Genomic DNA, 20,622 nt, shown 5'->3' with positions numbered 1-20,622 from the left:
CTACCAGTTCAGTGAATCAGATGCTAAATTAGCACCCAAACCAGTCCGAACCCACTTCTGGATGTACACGGAAATGCACACCTCCATCTGTATGAGTGATGTGCGTGTGCACTCTCCACTCACACATATGGAGCTTCATGCGCAAGTGGAAGGTGCTTGTGCTTGTGCATAAACCTCTCCTCATGTGAAGGAGTGCATTTATGCACGTGGAGCTTCACATACAAGTGTCTTCCACTCATGCAAGCAGAGCTTCAAGCCTACATGCACTTGTCCACCACTTGTGCAAGTGGAGCTTCACACATGCATGCTTACCCATCTCTCCTGTGGTCCAGTTTCAAACAGACCAGGGCCCACTAGTTGGGAATCTTCCCTAATTAAGGAACCTCCAAGCAGAAACACTCCCACTAAAACTAGCAAGGTAAGCCATTATAAATAAACAGAGAACAACCCCACATTCACTAGCATTGATAACATTACATAGTTAGATAATGCTGTTTGCGAGCAAAAAAATCAAGTTCAGGACAGACCCATGATTCCACATGTTTTATTATCTCACAATATTATTTTTCTCACTGTATTTGAAGGAAACTCCACTAATCTTTCATTCATGAAGAAACACTTAACAATATTTTTAATTTGCTATTAAAAATTAAATGATTTGTTATAGATGTCAAATCAATCATATATTACAATGGAGTAATACCTCTGTATCATAAGATTAAGGTATTCCTGTATTAGACAGGAATAATAACTGTTAGGAATATAATCTAATGGTTGGGTTGGCAATATATAAATCATGTAACAATGTTGTACCTGTTTCTTTAAAGCATAGTGTAAAATGTGATTGGTTGCTGTTTTCCACAATTGGCCATAAAAGGGAGCCAGAATGACTGTTAGCTGTCTGTTTGTTAGATGCTGGGCTGATCTGATCTGAGTGCTGTGAACTATTGTAAGTTTTGCAACTGTTAGCAAACTTTGTGTACCGGACTGTTTATATGATACTGGGCTATGTTATTTGGATTATCCCTTAACTGAAAGACATTGATGATTGACTGTCTTATCTGTGTATGACATGGACTGTTTGATGGACTCTGATACCTCTATTTCCACGAAAGTAAAAGCCTTGTTGAGGACTCGGAAAGTCCTCGACGTATGACCTGACAGCTAGCAACAGGCCAGGCAACGCCCTGATTGGCTAGGGCGCAACATCGCCTGTTGCTAGCCGCTAGAGGCGCCCTGATTGGCTAGGGCGCAGCGTCATCCGTTGCTAGACGCTGAAAGTACGCCCATTGGTTATCCCTGCTTGACAGCCCGTTTAAATAGCTGTCAAGCAGGGATGGTGCTGAATCATCTGTAAATATCTGTTGAATAAACCTGTGTTCTGGAAGTCCTGGCTCCCATCTTGTCCTTCCGTCGATCCACAAAACTGGCCACATTGCCCAGGGTTGCCGAGCCTCCATGCCTGCGCCTTCCTTCCTTCAGCAGCCTGCCGTTTCCCAACCGCAACCACGCCGCCAGCCTCCGCGGCCCGTGCGGCGGGCTGAAGATTGCTACACTGTGACCCAGACGGAGTTTGCCGGGGAGACCGTCAGCCAGACATCCGCGGAGGCGAAGAAAGTCTCTGCTGCCCTTCACCTGGAAGGTCAGCCCTGCCACATGGAGGTGAACTCCGGCTCCTCCCGCTCCCTGCTGTCCTGGTCCACTTTCTCCTGCCTGTGTCCCCACATCAACCACGACCAGCTGCAGCCAGTGGACACGTCCCTCAGAGGCTACCAGGGGACTCTTATTCCCACCCTGGGTTCCTTCCCCATCTGGGTAGACTATGGGGACTTCCACGGCCGCCTGCCAGTCCTGTTGGAGTTAGATTGGTTTCCTCCCCTGGGGTTGTCAATTGCTTCTCATATTCATTACAGCAGCTAGAATGTAAGGTGCTGATCGTTTGGTACTTGCCCTTCCAATTGTCAGCCATTGCACTGTTTCTCCGGGGAAGCAGACGCATCCCAAGCGTGTCCTTTTGGAGCTGGGTGTCCCCCTTTGCAGGTTCCCTGCTTGTCCTGCTCCCCAGGCTGACGCTCCCTGCCCTGCCTCACTCGCCACACATGCCGGTGAAACCTAAGATGGTGATTTTCTTGCAGGTTGCGGCAACTGGGCCTCTGGTCATGTGGCTTCTCTTCATGCCATCACCATTGCCTCCTCAATGCTCCAATCCAGAGCCAAAGCAAGCACTTCCTCCTGGAGCTCCACCTATGGATGAAAGGCCAGCAGAAAGGGGTGCTTCTCCACTTCAGTTACCCCATCAGACAGAGCACCCACAAACTGCAGCTGAGGCCAGTCACTCGGGGTTGCAGCAGAACAAACAACCAAAGCCCATCTCCTTCACTGGTGTGCCTGCCTCCCCTCCCCCAGTTCTCAAGAGGCACTCGGGGTTGCAGCAGAACAAACAACCAAAGCCCATCTCCTTCACTGGTGTGCCTGCCTCCCCTCCCCCAGTTCTCAAGAGGCACTCACCAGCCCTGGGTGCCTGAAGGAAGCACTGGGTGGCCATTTTGAAAGGGACGGGAGTGGTTTATACAGTGGGCAAGCCATGGGATACAGTCTGAGCCTCCTCAGTCAGGGCACCTCCCTGTGAATTGTTGCCCAGTCTGGCCCAGGTGTTTGGAAAAACAGGACTGTGTGGAAAGGAGAAGGGGAGAGGAAGAAGAAGAGGGGCCTGACCCGAGGCCAGCCAGCAGATAACAGCTGCAAGGCTCAGCCATTTTTCTTTCAAGTGAGCTATCCCTTTGCAGCTCTCCAGTTCGTGCCCAAACAGGCAGGTGGGTAGCACTAGTCAGCCATGTGGGTCCATCGCACCTTACTCCAATTGGCACGGTGGGTTCAGTTATTGGTGAGAGCAGCCACCACCTCACTCATGCCTTCTCATCCAAGCTGCTGGTGTTGCTCCGGTTCTTTCTCCCACAGCCATGCAGACTTTTCTTCCAATACTATCTATGCCTCGGCACTCGCAGCTGCGGGAGCCCAGAACTGCAGTTCCCCTCACTCCAACCAGAAGGCTCTGCTTGAGTCAAGAAGCCAGCAGCTGGGGTGGGAGGAGGCCAAGGATGAATGCAAGGTGACACACTGCTTCTGAGCCATTCTGGCCAGCAGGTGGGTGAGCGGGAGGGTGCTCTGAGCAATGAGTCCTCTGGTTGTGGGCTGGATGCCTGGCCTGGGGCAGGGGGAAGGGAAAGTGGGTGGAAGTTGCCCAGAGGCCCTGCGGAAGCCGAGAGACAGGCCCAAACGGTGGCTGAGCCTCACCATCCATCCCCTAAGGTGGCCCTTCGGCCGAGCGCGGCTGGTACAGAGTGATTTTCCCTCCTCTGTTATTGGCCTTTCCTTCCAATTCCAGCTCGTGGTTCTTGCACTGCTCTACTCACTGTGGCTGCCCACAAAGGGAAGGCCCACACTTGGCTGAAGGTCATGGGCTGGTGGGGGAAACCATCTAGCAGAGTGGCAATGCAGGTGGCACAGCCTTGTGTTCCCTGACCAGTGGCAACCACAGCAGGCAAGACCAGCAGCTGCAGGAAGTCCGGAGAGGGGACAAGATGTGGGCTGGGGGGGGGGGGTGAGCAGCAGCGGATCTTCTTCCTCTCTGCCACTAGCTGCAGGAGAAAGTGATGAGAAGGTAGGGATTGGGGTTCACAGCCAGTTGGAAAGCTGAACCACTCCCCAGCCCAGAGCAGGGCCCAAAAGGCGCTGAGCCTCACCATGCCCACAATCTCCCAAGACAGCCCTTTGGTCCAGCGCAGCCTACCTTCCAGTTGCAGGCCATAGAACTCACACCACTCTACTCACCATGGCTGCCTGCGAAAGTAAGGCTTGCACTCACCTGGAAGGCAGGGCCCAGTGGCTGGAGAGGGTGATGTGAATGGTAGTGCTGCACCAGCCTGGATTAATTGCTTCAGCTGGCCGTATTAGCCCATGGACCATATGAGGCCCCCTGGGCTAATATATCAATTATATAAAACTATTCTAAGATCTTTCTGATTAGAGTAAATTGTATGTTGCATATGACAGCAAATCTGTCTTTTCATCTTCCCTATCATAGACTTCGTCCATGAAGAAGATGATTTGCCCCAGATCAAATTAGTTCTAACAAATAGACATAGTAATTGATAATTAGTCCACATTCCTTCAAAGATAAAAATATCTGATGCTAGAGATTTGGAGGATCTTGTTTCCACCATTTTCCATATAAGTTATGTAAAGCTACTCAATTGTTTCTCTGCGGAACAAATTTGCCTTTTCATCTTTCCTGCCTCCACATTGTAGACATTGGTAATTTGTGATTGATAATTATATATCCAGAATTTATATCATATAAAGATTTTCACATCTGCAGCTTTGGCTTTTTTGCATATGCAAAACAGCAGATGAATTTTTGTGTAAGTTGTAATTTTAAGGTTATGTAGTCTGAGCAACATATCTGAATTTTTGTGTCTCCTTGCTTGAGAGGGATCTCAAGCAACTTTTACCACTTTTCTTGCTACATTTGTTAAGTGAATAAGTGCAGTTGTTAAATTAATAACACGGTTGTAAAGTGAATCTGGCTTCCCCATTAACTTTGCTTGTTAGAAGTTGCAAAAGATGATCAAATGACCCCAGGACATCATACATATGAACCAGTTGTCAAGCATCTGAATGTAAAGCACGTGACCATGGGTATGCTGCAACAGTCATAGGTTAAAAAATAGTAATGTCAGGTTTTTCAGTGCTGTTGTAACTTTGAACAGTCACTAAATGAAGTTGAGGACTACCTATATTTATTTAGTATATACAATGTCAGGGAAATCTACACATGCTAAACACAATGCAGTTCTGACCACCTAGATCAGGGCTGTCAAACTCCAGCCCGTGGGTCAGATGCACTGGCCACGCCCACACCCAGTTTAGTGAAGGGAAAAAAGCCCCGATATGTCATGTGATGGCGCCGTGACGCGAGTTTGACACCCCTGATCTAGATTGCTAGTTCACTCTGCTTGGCGCTTGCACATCTATCCTTGCTGTGCCACAAGAGGTGAACTAGCTTTACATATTCGTTTCAGATAAGTTATGTGTATCTTAGATATATGTATCTGTTTCAATTAGGGACTTTATTTTCAGGCTTGGGTTTTTACAGTTGCAGCTTTGAACTTTCACATCATCTATGAACACAACAAAAAATGAGTGTTTCTCACTTACCCCATTAGTGAAATTTAAAGATTACAGTCAATTATGTTCAGTTATTCTTTTTTTCTGAATTTTTTACAAATGGTATATTAGATGCACTCATTGCATGTATAAAGTTGTATCTGTATGTATCTTATGAATCTTAAGCAATGATGTTATAGTGGCAGAACAAAGCATCACTAGATGCCTTTCTTCTACTATTCTAAAAGACAATTTTATTTACACTCAGCAGGTAATGATGGAGCCTTCTGTGGGATCCTGGCATGCTGCTGAGTGGAAGACACTGGAAGCTAAATAAGAGGAATACAGTACTGTGCTGCAAGATTTTAATTTTTTGAAATGTTATTCCATGAAAGTGTTCTAATTTTTCCCAACTACGTTATTTGAACGTTTAAATTGCACTATAAAGTTCACCATCATTAGCCTCTATCTTATTGTATGTATTCTATGTTTTAAAATGACACGAAATGCTATGTATAGAACCACTTTTTCGTTTTGTGCCTATATTTCTTTTTGTTCCATCAGTGAAAGTGAAGATAAAAATTCTGAGCCTTATGATATCTATATTCAAGCTTTCAAGGATGTCCAAATTCTTACAGTTACCATGGGACCAAGAATAAAGTACAATAAAACAAAATAAAAACTACAAATCTATTGCATCTAGAGGCAGAATCTGTTGATTATAAATTAGAAAATAACAATAAAATGTATATATTACCATCACATAGGAAGTGTATTAACAATATTTCTAAATACCATATACAAACATACAGGTAGTCATCATTTAATAACAATAATTGGTGCCAGAAAATCCAGCATTAAGTGTGACATGGTTATAAGCTGAAAAACTACATGATCATGGAACGTAGTGATGGCAGTTCCTGCAGTCCTGATTGCCATTGTTATATTAATATCACATAGGTTGTTAAGTGAGGAGCTCATCTCACTTCATTTTTTTAAAATAATAATTTTTTTTAATACAATTTGTCACACAAATATCACTAAAATACATTTTTATAAATTAGAGGACTATTTGTAAGACTGTCACCTATGGATGACTTGGTGAATCAGGTCATTCTGTTCTGAAACCCTGTGATAGATTTATCTTGTATCTTTCTTTCAACTAACAGAATAATTAGTTCTAACAATTGAGTTCTGTTTTTTATGTTTTTTTATCCTGATGATATTATTATATTTTGCTTAAACATTTTAAAATAGTATTTTTAACTTTTTAACTTAAAATTACATGTAACAATAAAATTTATAAAACAAGTGAACATAATTCAGTCAGCTCAAACTAATCATATATAAGCTAAATAACACATGCTAATAAACTAAGGTTAAAAATAAATACTAGACAAAGCAAAAAATAAATATATTTTTCTATAACTCATTGAATAATAATGCAACTTAAGCAAACCATTGAAGCTTAATTTTTAGAATTAAATTGAGCCCTGAGCAAATCGTTCAAAAGTTTTTCAAGAATCATTATAAAGTATCTGATTAGGAATAACTATTCCATTTTCATTCATATTTTCCAAAAGACGTTTATTGTGCCAATTAAAAAATCAAATGCTTGTAAGAACTATATTCACATTTAAATTTCCTACCAACAATGTGCAAACATATCTTACCATTTAAACATTGAACTCTTGCCAGGATTTTAATGGCATCAAGTAATAATTTTCATTCAATAAATTACTAAATTAATGAATAGGCACAAAAGTATAATTTGAAAATATGAAAATAATTCTTTATTATATATCTGAAGCTTTAAAAAGAGATCCTTAAGAGTTATACTGGAACACATACACACACAGACACACACAGACACACACCGAGGGGTGTTAGCGGTGTCTTACTCCCACTGTATTTGTTTCCAGAGAGTAAGTCATCTGTGTACCAAATTTGGTTGAAATTGGTCGAGAGTTATGCTGGAAAATACACACGTACACAACCATTTTTATATATATAAATAAAGCATTAACACATTTTTAATGCTTGAGTGAAATCAACATAACCAAGCTATCAGTGTATATACGAATATTGAAGCCTTACTCATTTTTAATTTGTTCTTTCCAACAGACACATCAGTATTTTCACTTATCTCTGAATTATTGAAAAATTACTGTACATCATAATGTTTCTTCAATGGTAAAAAGATAATCTGGACTCCTATTTACCATCTCTATGTTGCATAATTATGGACTAAATATAGAATAAAGCTGAAATGCTCATTACTTATAATGCTGCTTGATTCTGAAAATTTCTTTTTGGCATATAGATATGTGTTCTGACCCCCTCCTCCATCCAGTAATGAATGCCGAGGTTTATAGGTTTAGGTTTAGGTTTATTGGGATTTATATGCCGCCCTTTTCCCTGAGGGGACTCAGGGCGGCTTACAACCACAGGGGGGGGGGGTGTGCAAGGTCAAAAACAAAACAATATGTGAACAAAGAAAAGATAGTAAAACACAACTTTCATTCGACAATCAAACACTCGGGCGGGTGAATTGGAAGCCTATCCCCAGGCCTGCTGGGAGAGCCAGATCTTGAGGGCTGCGCGGAAGGTCTGGATAGTGGTGAGGGTACGGATCTCCATGGGGAGCTCGTTCCACAGGGTCGGAGCAGCAACAGAAAAGGCTCTCCTCCGTGTGGTCGCCAGTCGGCATTGACTGGCAGATGGGATTCGGAGGAGGCCCAGTCTGTGCGATCTAATTGGTCGATTTAGGGAAGTAATCGGCAGAAGGCGGTCTCTCAAGTACTCAGATCCACTACCATGGAGTGCTTTAAAGGTGGTCATCAGTACCCTGAAGCGCACCCGGAGACCAACAGGTAGCCAGTGCAGCTCGCGGAGGACAGGTGTAACGTGGGCGAACCGCGGTGCGCCCACTATCACTCGCGCGGCTGCATTCTGGACTAGCTGCAGTCGCCGGATGCACTTCAAGGGCAACCCCATGTAGAGCCCATTGCAGTATTCCAGTCTAGAGATCACAAGGGCTCGAGTGACTGTTGTGAGAGCCCCCCGGTCTAGGTAGGGCCGCAACTGGCGGACCAGGCGAACCTGGGCAAATGCCCCCCTGGTCACAGCTGACAGCTGGTGATCAAAAGTCAGCTGTGGGTCCAGGAGGACTCCTAAGTTGCGGATCCTATCTGAGGGGTATAAAATTTGACCCCCCAGCCTAAGCGTTGGTATATTAGCCAAATTATTGGGGGGGAAGCACAACAGCCACTCGGTCTTGTCCGGGTTGAGTACCAGTTTGTTAGCACTCATCCAGTTCTTAACGGCCTCCAGACCCCGGTTCATCACGTCCACCGCTTCATTGAGTTGGCACGGGGCGGACAGATACAATTGCGTATCGTCCGCATATTGGTGGTATTTTATCCCGTGCCTCCGAATGATCTCGCCCAGCGGTTTCATGTATATGTTAAATAGTAGGGGGGATAAGACCGAACCCTGTGGCACCCCACACGTTAGGGGCCTCAGGGACGATCTCTGCCCCCCGACCAACACCGACTGCGACCTGTCCGAGAGGTAGGAGGAGAACCACCGCAAAACAGTGCCTCCCACTCCCACCTCCCGCAGTCGTCGCAGAAGGATACCATGGTCGATGGTATCGAAAGCCGCTGAGAGGTCAAGGAGAACCAGGATGGACGCATAGCCTCCATCTCTGGCCCTCCAGAGATCATCGGTCAATGCGACCAAAGCGGTTTCTGTGCTGCTGTAACCAGGTCTGAAGCCGGACTGGAAGGGGTCAAGATAGCTAGCTTCCTCCAAGGCCCGTTGGAGCTGAAAGGCCACCACCTTCTCAACAACCTTCCCGATAAAGGGAAGGTTGGAGACAGGACGAAAGTTGTTTAAAATGGCTGGATCTAACGATGGTTTCTTCAGGAGGGGTCTCACCACCGCCGTTTTAAGTACGGCGGGGAAGTGCCCCTCCCGAAGGGAGGCGGTGACAACCGCCTGGATCCAGCCATGTGTCACCTCCCTGCTGTTGGCAACCAGCCAGGAGGGACACGGGTCCAGAATACAAGTGGAGGCACTTACAGCTCGAATGGCCCTGTCCACATCCCCAGAGGCAACGTCCTGGAACTCAACCCAGAACTGGTGTGGCAAGTGATCCTCCTGTGTCTCAGCTGGATCTACTGCGGTGGAGTCCAAGTCCGATCGAAACCGAGCTACTTTGTCCGCCAAGAATTGAGCATAATCCTCAGCCCTACCCTGCAAGGGGTCTCCCGCATCCCTCCTATTGAGGAGGGAGCGGGTTATCCTAAACAGGGCGGCTGGGCGTGACTCGGCGGACGCAACCAAGGCTGAAATATATGATCTTTTTGCAGTTCTTAGTGCTCGGACATAGTCCTTGGTGCAGGTAGTTAAGAGTGCTCGGTTCGCCTCGGACCTATCGGACCTCCACTGGTGCTCTAGGCACCTCCTCCGGCGTTTCTTCTCCCGGAGCTCCTCGGTAAACCAGGGAGGTCTCCGGGATCCACTGACCCGGAGGGGCCGTAGTGGCGCAATCCGGTCGAGAGACTCCGACGCCGCCGAGTACCAGGCGGCAGCCAGAGTCTCTGCCGAACTGTGGGCGAGAGTATCAGGAATAACCCCAAGCTCCGTCTGGAACCTCAACGGGTCCATAAGTCGCCTGGGGCGGAACCATCTGGTCGGTTCCTCCTCCCTACGGTGGGGGTTTGGCCTCCGGAAGTCAAGCCTCAGTAGGCAGTGGTCTGACCACGACAGGGGTAGGATCTCATTACCCCTCAGACCAAGATCACACATCCACTGCTCCGAGAGGAATACGAGGTCGAGCATGTGACCCGCTGCGTGGGTTGGGCCCCGAATTACTTGGGTCAAGCCCATGGCTGTCATGGAAGCCATGAACTCCTGCGCCCCATCAGAGCGTTCACCGAGCGATGGCAGATTGAAATCCCCCAGAACTATAAGCCTGGGGAACTCAACTGCCAGCTCGGCTACTGACTCGAGGAGCGAGGGGAGGGATGCTGCAACGCAGTTGGGAGGCAGGTACGTTAGCAGCAAACCCACTTGACCCTTGAGGTCCAACTTTATCAGCAGAGACTCACACCCGACAAGCTCCGGAGCAGGGACCCTACGAGGTAACAGAGACTCCCGGATTACAATAGCCACACCGCCACCCCTTCCCTGGGCTCTCGGCTGATGAAGCACCTGAAATCCCTCTGGGCACATCTCTACAAGGGGGACTCCTCCTTCTGTGCCCAGCCAGGTTTCAGTAATACATGCCAGGTCTGAGAAGAGACCTGAGAGAAGCTTAAATGAGAATGTCCTTTAATAACAAGTTCAGACTCTCGGTGTCTGAAACCCAAGTAAACAAACTGATAAGGACCTTGGCAGCAAGGCCGACAAACTTCAGCAGCAATTCAGACAAACTCTGGCAGCAATCCAACCTGCCAAGTTTGTTTCTCTTTAGTCAAAGTGTTGACTTCTGCAAGGGTGTGGCACAAGCAGTCTCTTTTATAGTCTGGAGAGGAGCCTAATGACCATCAGCTGAGTGTAATTACCTCCTGTAATTACGTAGTTGTTCTTGACGCTAAGTAGCCCTTCGACGGCGTGCATCCCGGAACAACTCACAGTTGGTTTCTGGATCACTCTCCCTTGTCTCTTCCCCACTGATCCAAGGCTCAGGCACCACCTGGTGGCCAACCAGTCTTTCTGCGCCCTGCTTAGAGTCAGAACCCTGTCCAGGGTCCTCCACATCCTCCAGGGCCGACTCATAGGACCCCTCACGGTGGGAGTCTGGTGGCAGCTCCAACGGGTCCTGCTGGGCCACAACAGATATGGATAGAGGCAATGTGTTTTTTTGATGTTTATCCTATGTGATGTGGTGCTTGCTCTAATCTTAATATAGGTTTGACTGGGAGTGTACTAGGTGCAATCTAAACTGAAAATTGCCTACCATAATTTTCCAATGGCACTATCCTCATTTATATATTTTATATAGCTTGAAATATTAATATAGATTTTTTTTGGAATTGCTTCCAAATATTTAACAGAACTGGGAAAACAAAGTATACAATATTATTGTACTGTTTCTACAATTATAGGTGAAAAATTTTGATCAGAATTAAAAGGGCCCAGAGATCTTTGTCATGTAACAATAAAATGATTAATGTGCTGCATGTCATATAATTGCATAATTTGCTCTCCTCATATATCTAAATATATCAGTATCTGTGGATAACCATATCTGGCTTTTGTAGGCCAGGTTTGGAAACACTGTAAGAAGGACTCTGCAAACTTCAGGAAAAACTTTTTTTGGACCCAGCACATTCACAGCACCTCTTTGCTCCTTATGAAAGCAATCCAGCTTTTTTTTGGGGGGGTGGGGGGGTTTGATCAAATAATGACACTGATTTAAGGAATCAACTGATTCAAGTTAATGAGGCTTTAAAGTAAAGGTACCTGTCATTTACACAGAAGCTAGAGAAAGCTTCTTTCATGAATAGCAGATGATAAATTAAGCAAGGATTAGAAATGAATATTTAGAAAAGGATTATTAGTAGAAGAGAATATTTGTATCTCCAGGTTGAATTGAGGTGTCTTTGGTGCTCTCTGAGCTTGAAAACCAAGGAATTGGTATTGATTATTGAATTTGCACCCAGTAACAAGAGCTAATATTATATTCTCAGAATGAAAAAAGTTCAACTTCAAAAGTTTTGATCCATTATATAATATAATAACGTAACAATTTAATGAATTTACTAAAATATGGGACGTTCACTGAGTATTATTTTGGGTTTTGCTCCATTTTGATTCAAACCAAACTAAAGGTAAAGTAAATACTTCAACATCTTTGATTACTACTGTTAGCATTTAATAAGATGACTTACTCCTTCATATGTCTCAGCTTGGTTGTTGCCATAGTATTATTGAGAGCTCTCAATCTCACAGGAGTCACTTCAGTGAAACTTCTAGTTCCTACAAATAAATGCACAATCTAATCAGCTTGTTGTTGTCTGCATTCTGCAGAACCAAAGCATTATCCAAGGGCAAACAAAAAGTAAGCAGCAATTAACTTTTTCATCTGAAAATGCTGCATTAATTAAAGATAATTAGGTTATTAAATGCATATTAATATAATTTAATTTAACAAGTACATGAAACACAATTATTTTTAATGGGGTAGAACATCCCCAAGCAACAATGTTTTATAAAAGAGGCTTATATGCATTTCTTACAAATGTATATGTACCTCATTTCCTTCAACAGACATTTATGGAGTCAAGTTGTTTTGTGGCCATTATTAGCTTACTACTATTTATTCTTTTTCAACAGTCTTTACCAAGAGTCCAACCAAGAGTCTAGGAATATGATAATATTTCCATGGAAGTTCCAAACAAGATGTTTTTGTCAATTATTACTGAATAATAGCAATAAAGTTCATGCAATGGATACACAGTTTCACAGAACTATATGTCCATGTAAACTATATGTTACATTGCAACTTCAAGCATCTAATATTTCATGAACATTCACATTGATTAATGTTAATGAAGAGAAATAATTTGCTTTAGCATCTTATCTAACACCATCTGCGATTACTAATTAAACCCCAGAGACACTAAATAAAATATATTCTTTGATTGAATAATTTCTTGAAATTATTTCAGTTATTTATTACTGGAAAAAGGTAATAAATGAAATTCTTTACATGAAAAGAAACCATAATTTTAACCCCACATAAACAGAAATAAGTGTTTAATACTAACATACTATTACAAAGGTAAGATATCAATTTGGTTACTTAGTCTGAGTCTTAGCTGGAGTTGATGGGATCTCAAGAAGAGAGAGTTTAGAATTTAGTAAACCAAGATCTATGAATCAGCATGTGGAAAGGTGAAGGCAAGGATGTGAATCTAGTAAACTACTGTATTTTTCGGAGTATATGATGCACCTTAGTTTTTGGGGAGGAAAATGGAAGGAAAAAATTCTGCCTACCAGGTATTACAGGCTAGTCCTTAGCGTGGTCAGCTTCAGGACATTAGTTCGCTTGCTGGTTTTGAGGTTGGGGATGGTGGGTATAAGCTTCAGCACATTAGTTCGCTTGCTGGTTTTGAGGTTGGAGATGGTGGGGATGTGCTTCTAAAGCACAGCTCATTGTCGGAAGGAGCAGCAATTAGAAACGCAGGCAAAGAATGGAAGATCACTTAGCTTGTGTTTAGACTGAAAAACAGCTTCAAGGCTACATTCAGAGTATAAGATGCACCCAAATTTCAGCGTCTTTTAGGAGGGGGAAAAAGTGCATCTTATACTCCAAAAAATATGCTTTATTTTATTTTATTTTATTTCATCTTTAATTTCTTGGCTTATTGCTTCTTTTTTTGCACACTTTGCATACTACTAATTACTTTGAAACAGAATAATATAATGAGTGTGTACATAGTTTTATATACAAATTTTTGCTTTATATAAGGGATAATATAGTACCAATAAAGGAGAATATTTGAAGCTCAAGATTGAAATGATGGGTTCTAAATGCTGCCTGAGTTTGCTTCTTTCCTTGCAGATCTTTCACTACCCTAACTAAGTAACCTCATCAGTGCTAGTAAGGAGTGCTGTTTGCTGCCAGTTTATATTCTGGTGACTTGTCTATGTGGGTGAGTGGGGAGAGTCTTAGATATGCTTCGATTGGGTTATTTACTGATAGCTCTTTGGCAGTTTCTTGATTGGGGTATTGTTTACTTGATTGTTGGTCTGAAGTTAGTCTTGGAGTTAATCTATGCTAATCTGGGTGCTGATTACTGGTGGAGAGGTCCTTGGGTCTTTATGTTTTCTTTTGGGCTGGTTGACTGTCTCTTTTGTATAGTCTATAGATGATGTTAATGTCTAGCTGTATATTGATGGCTGATTTGTCAGAGTGCCAGGCTTTTAGAAATTTCCTGACATTTTTGGACTTGATCTAGTCTAGGACTGTCATATTTTCCCAATTGAAACTATAGTTAAATCTGTCTATATGTTGTGAAATTACATTTTTTGTCATGTCTTCTGACTGCTGGTTGGTGTTCAGGGATGTGTTCTGTCAGTCTTCTGCTTGTTTGTCCTACATAGTGGTTATTGCCGTTCTTACATTGTATGCTGTAGATGACTCCCGTTTTTTCTTCTGAGGTTGCTGGGTCTTTTGGTTTGCTTAGGACATTTTGAAGGGTTTTAGTTGGCTTGTGTGCTACATTGATTCCATATGGTTGTAGTAGTCTGTTGGTGGTTTCTGAGATATTCTTCATGTATGGTAGTATAATTCTTTTTAGGGTTTGTGTTGGTTGTGCTGTATTGAGTTGAGTGGTCAAGGACTTTTTGATAAAGTTGCATGGGTATCCATTTTGTTGGAATGTGTTGTATAGATGTTCCATTTCCTTTTTCTGCTATTCTGGGTTGCTGCAGTGTGTTTCGGTTTGTTTAGATAAAGTCCTTAATGAAGTGTTGGCTTCATCTTGTGAGATGCCCAAGGTTTTTTGTTAATTTATTTTGCAATGTTGTATATAGGGGTCTCTAGTAGAGATACGATATGCCAGCTAGTGTATTTTGGGGCATCTGTAGAAAAGTAGGAGGATTGATCTGCTGCTTCTCATCTGCTACTGTTCCTTTTTTGTAATTTGGCCTTTCTTAGTGAAGTCACTATGGGTTCTCTTGATTTGGTTGTCTAGTTTTTGTATTCTATTGGTGTTCACAGGGATGTAGGTTTCTTTGTCCTGCAGTATTTCTTTTGCTTTTTGTTGGCATTGTTCTCTGTCCATAATCACTGTGATTTGGCTTTTGTCTGAAGGTTGGATGATGGTCTGGTCCTGTTTTAGGTTTCTGACAGCTACTTTGTCTTCTGTTGTAAGTTAATTCTTTTCCTGTCTTCTTCTAATCTCTGGAATGATGCTTTGTCTAATGTTTTATTGGAGCTCTGTGGTGAGTTTGGTGGTTTTAAATGCCTCTTCTAAGGTTGCAAAAAAAAATCTAGGTAATAGGCATCACCTGTATTATAGTTAAGTTCTTTTTGTAATATCCTGTGTTCTGCTGTGGGATAATATAGGATATGCTTTTTTTTCTCCTTTAAAAACTAGAGTTTTGATCACATAGAAATGAAAAGGAATAATCACCTATTTGGAACTATAGTTTTTCCAGTGTGTTGATGGCTGCCATCAACAAACCAATCAACCAATAGGAAGGCACCACATAAATATGACTTACAGAATAGCCCAAAGCCCATATTCCAGTAGGAAGAAGCTCCCTGATATTGGGCATGAGCCCGAAAGTTTGGAAGAATAAATCTCTGGACCCAGTGATCAATCAATATTCAATCTTATTTTTTAAAAAAACTTCAAATGCCTCCTTTTAAAACAATAGATATGTTCCTGCTGCACTATTAGGAGAGATAAACTGGGCAGACCAAAAGTCAAGATGTTAAATAGGACCTCAGCCATCAACTATAATTTTTCTTTATAGATTCTCCCAATTCTCTACTCACCCATCCCCAGCTGATGGGTTATGTTGAACAAGGTTAAACCAGAAGTCAACTCCTTTTCTTGAACTCTATCCAAAGTCAACTAACAAGGGAGAGGAAATCTACTAAGTACTGAACTTTTAAGAAGTTCTGTTAGGCTGACTGTTGCACTTACTTCTGGATTAGGATAAAGAACTTCAAGTTTCTTTTACACGCACAAAATATTGGCTCAGCATTTTATGCAACAAGCCAAGAATATCCAATTGTTGGTGTTGTAATCAAACTGAAGAATATGCCATCTTACCTTCAGAATTGATATCTACAATATTTTCCATGTATCTGACCATTGCGTTGATATCACTGTCCTGTCAACCAAAGAAGACAGTGAATTAGTTGTTTCAACAAAAAAATACTGAAAATTGGGAACAATGCAATTTATTATTGGATTGTTACAAGTGAGTTACTGAAGATCAATAATGCAAGTTAAGAAAAACATATTGACATAATCAGAAACGGCAATTAAGGGCTGTTCATAACGGGTCTAGAACAACTCGCTGCAGTCAATTCACCATGGCCTATTTGTTGCAGGGCAATTTGCCATGGGACAAGAGTTACATTAATATTGAAGAAATGGTGGAATAGACTAACTCAAAGGAGGGACAAAATGAAATATGAATGACCAAAATTAAAATAACATTTTAATTATTTATTTAAAATAATTGAATTGTTCAATTGTCTTGTGGCAAGTTGGCCATAGCGAGTTGGCTGTAGCAAGTTGTCCCATTCCAATTCCTAACTACTCACAACTGAAAGACATGAGCATGAATAACATAACATAGGCTGAAGCTGCCTCAGTTTCCCCAACTAGAGCAGTAATTATATAAACATATCCCAGCTTCCTAAACTATTAAAACATTTTCTTTTTTTATTAATTTTTAATTACTTTTCCAAATGTTAAATATATACATTCCATCTTTCCTTAAGCAGTGTGTTGTCTGAGTACAAATATTACTATGCAACATCCTTCCACAAATGATAATACATTTAACAATTAAATATTATAATGCTCTTCCTTTCTTTCATTAACATGTGTTCCAATAAAAATACCAAAATAACATTAAACATGATTATTCTCATTATAGTAGTACTAACAATTGTCATTTTATTCTCATTTTTATCTTAATATATTTTCTGTTTCTCTTTTAATCATCTTCTCCCTCCCCCTTTCCTTTCCTTTTATTTCCAATTTCCTTTTTTATTCTTTAACCATTGGTAAAACACTTCCCATATCAAGTAGTAATCAGTTTGTTTTTTCTCCTTAATTGCTAATGTTAATCTATTCATTTCTGTACATTTTAATATTTTCCTAATTATCTTCTTGTCAGTAGGAATCTCTTCGCTTTTCCAATGTTGTGCAAATACAATTCTAGCTGCAGTTAATACATGAATAATTAAATATGTATTCTCTTTACTATTAAAATATTTTCTAGTAAGCCAAGATTTTGTCAAAATACCAAAATCTGTAGATGATACTATAGTGTAAGCTTTGTTACTTCCTTATTTGAATATCATCCAATATAAAGTACAAAAGGGCAGTTTTTTCATTAGCCCCTTCACCCCTCCTGCTCTCCCACCCAAGGGCAACCATACTGTCAAGTATCTGTTAATTTGGAAAGACAGGAGGAAGAAGTCTAGACTTTAAATCTCAGACTACAGACATTTAAATTTCTAGTATCTTTGCCCTGGAAATAAGCAATCAGTTGTGCATTTCTGCTTTACTGTTTCTTTTACTGTTTTCTGCAGTAAAAATTCTAATCTAGACAAGTCAAATCTGGGAGTCATTTCTTTCTGACATTGCCTTTTTTCATCTTACTCTCTAACATTCTTTTTCCCCATCTCTTCAAGGAACAGGATACTGGGAAAGAAATTTAAGTTTGCTTTTGAAATAAGGCCAAAAGCCAATCAACATTAAGTCAGCCTATCATTCTACAATTGTTGGTTGTATTGCCCTGCTTTAGTGAAAGAATGATTTATTTGATTGACTAATTGATTATGTGCCATCAAGTCAGGATGGGTTCTTAATGACCACATAGTTAAATTTAAAACTAAATACAAATTTACTTGTAATTGATTTGATGGAAGAAATTGAAAGTTTTGCTTAACTTTTCTAGTGAAGTCAACTGAATCTCAAAGTACATAAATTAGGTCAGAGTCTGATTTTTTAAAGTAATTAGAAATATTGCTGTATTTAATATTTATCTATTTACTTATTCAAAGCAGAAGTGGTATTCAGCCGGTTCTGACTGGTTCTGGTGAACTCATAGCAGAAATTTTTGAGTAGTTTGGAGAACCGGCAAATGCCACCTCGGGCTGGTTCCGCCCCCATCTATTTGCTGCCTCTAGAGTCCCAGCTGATCACTTCGGTCTTCTTTTGTTGCCCTGCACAGGAGAATGGAGCTGGAAAGCAGGTTGGTGGGGTGGGGATAGAATGGGGATTTTGCAGTATTCTTCCCCTGGAGTGGGGTGGGGATGGAGATTTTGCAGTATCCTTCCCCCAGATGTCAACGTCTAAAGCGTTTCCATGACTACTATCAACTTGAGAAGGGGGGGGGGGAATGCCATGCATACTTTTGACCAGAGTAAAAAGTCTCATATTTCTGTAACTGGGATGTGAATGCGCATGTCCAGAACCCTGCCGTAACGTCCTGTTAGAGAATGTGACTGATGACTTCAGGCAGAGGGGAGGGGACACAGGGGTAAAATTCAAACGCCATTAAGTGGGATTTAGTTTTGGCTCCACAGAAGTCCGTGCCAAGATGTTAGTCCTAATAAATGAATGGGGTTTTTTTGAACTTTGTCTCGAGGCTCGTAAATTAATTAGGTCAACTCTTGGAAACTTCACAGTGAGCCGAAACTGACTTTTAAAAATCTATTAAGATTTCTGGGTTTCCTGAATCCCGGGCTCTCCAAGCACTCCCCCAATATTTGGGGTGCTTGGAGGGAAAATCAGGCAACAGGAGGTTGAAGAAAAAGACTGATTACAACTGGAGGTATGCAGCAATGCCAAGCAGTGATGTCTTCCCCAGCAGCAGAAGCAAGAAAAGATGAATACTTTTGGAAATCAACCCTTAAAACAGCTGACCTGGAATTCCCCTGTCCTAGTCCCCAGATACAGGGAAGGGTCTCAAGCAAGCTGGCAAAGGTGGACTGGAGGTGGGACTGGAAACAAGCCAGGCTCCCAAAGCCCCAGATGGAATCCCTAGGGAGTGCAATAGAGCAAATGAAGGAGGATCTTGACCAGGCCACCCTTGCTGATGGGGGCCATTGTGCCGTCCAAAAGAGAGGGGAGGGACATCTGATCCTGTTGAGGGGAGGAGATGCAGACTGGAGCACAGCCCCCCTCCCCCTCCTGATAGAAGGAGCCCAAAATGGCAATCAGTGCCTCTCCCACTCAGCAGGCAGGCTGCCAAGAGCAGACAACCCCCTCCCTCTTTCTGAACTAGGGGTGAAGAAGATGGCCAGCCATATCAGGCGCAAGCATACAGAGGCTGACAGGAGGTTGGAGGAGTAGGGCTGAACGACCCGCCCCAATTCAGGGGAAAGTTTGACGGAGACTCAGACCAGCTAGCTCTATTTCTTGATTCAGCTGATATCCACCTAGAATGCTATGGGCACCTCTACCCATCCCCCAGAACCATGATGAATGCCATCGCAGAGAGTCTAGAGGGAGAAGGAAGGGAATGGCTAGCAACCCTCCACAAGAGGAGAGCCCCCCAACTGCAAGACATAGATGACTTCCTGTGACTGCTAGAGGCCAGGTTTGAGGAGGGGGAGGAGGACCCATATGCGGAAGAGGAACTCAGCAAACTAAAGCAGAGGGGCCACCCCATCAAAGAGCACATCCGTGAATTTAGGAGGGTCATAGGAAGGCTACCCCCTTTACCAGAGCAACTGCTGGTGCATTTCTTCAGAACAAGCCTGGACAAGCAAATTGCCCAGGTAACCGCATACCGCGACATCCCAAATCAACTCTCTGAGTGGTTCCGGGTGGAAACAAAATTCGACAGTGGGCTGTGTGCCAACGACATGAGAAAGCAACTGGACACAAAAGACAGATGTCAACCTGACCTGAAACCACCCAGCTGGCGGGGAACCACAGCACCACAGCAGACCCTGAGACCAGCCCTCCCTCGAAGTCCGCTGAAATGCTACAGATGTGGTGGGATGGGCCACATGGCAGCTACATGCCCAACCCAAGCCCCAAAACCAAGGCCAGACCCACTGCCCAGGGCATGACCAGAATGAGGCCCCAAATGGACCACCAACAGGTCCAGGAAAACCCTCCAGGCTGCAGATGCCCCTTCCCCCCAGGCAAAAGTGATGGAACCCCAGGCAACGACAACCAGTTGCCTGAACCATATGACAGCGAGGATGAGGGAGAAAATGACAATGGTGAGAGAACCAATTCACTCTTTCCTTTTTCCAATATGCCTCACAGCCCCAAAAACTGGAAACCAAGGGGATTTTCAAGCCCTAATAGACTCAGGCTGCACAAGGTGCTTGATTAATCTAACCACAGTCCTGAAACTGGGGATCAGAGCAAAAAGACTGGCCCACCTGATCTGGTTCGAGCAGGTTGACGGGTCCCTAATGGGAGGAGCCTATGCCACCCACCTGACTGAACCAGTGAGGCTAGAGCTAGTGGATCACTGGGAAGTAATTCGACTCATAATAGCCCCCAAAATGACAGACACAGTCATAATGGGACTTTTCTGGTGGCAAGGGGGTATCCGTAGACCTAGGATATCAAGGGGCCCCCAACCTTCCCACACCAGCAAGCAGAAATACCACCCATGCTGGAACCCCCCCCCAAAGAGCCCACAAGAACAACTGGCAACCACATCTGACAAAACCCCAGAGGCCGAACTGATTCTGATGGCATATCAGGACCTTGCAGA

At 43.1% G+C, this 20,622-nt stretch overlaps 1 protein-coding gene across 1 annotated transcript in view; it reads right to left on the bottom strand.

The window, feature by feature from the left end:
* The window catches only part of NEK11 (NIMA related kinase 11), a 195,729-nt gene that overhangs the window by 13,118 nt on the left and 161,989 nt on the right, over positions 1-20,622 (bottom strand). The window contains exons 14-15 of the mRNA XM_032237973.1: positions 15,969-16,029; positions 12,069-12,156 (exon numbers count right to left, since the gene is read on the bottom strand). Of these exons, the coding sequence (XP_032093864.1) occupies positions 12,069-12,156; positions 15,969-16,029 (149 nt within the window). The remainder of the gene's footprint in view (positions 1-12,068; positions 12,157-15,968; positions 16,030-20,622) is intronic.

This window comes from Thamnophis elegans, chromosome Z, assembly GCF_009769535.1.
Source record: "Thamnophis elegans isolate rThaEle1 chromosome Z, rThaEle1.pri, whole genome shotgun sequence".
Taxonomy (NCBI): domain Eukaryota; kingdom Metazoa; phylum Chordata; class Lepidosauria; order Squamata; family Colubridae; genus Thamnophis; species Thamnophis elegans.
Note: the sequence above shows the minus strand (reverse complement) of the source record. Positions and strands in the feature narration are given on the sequence as shown.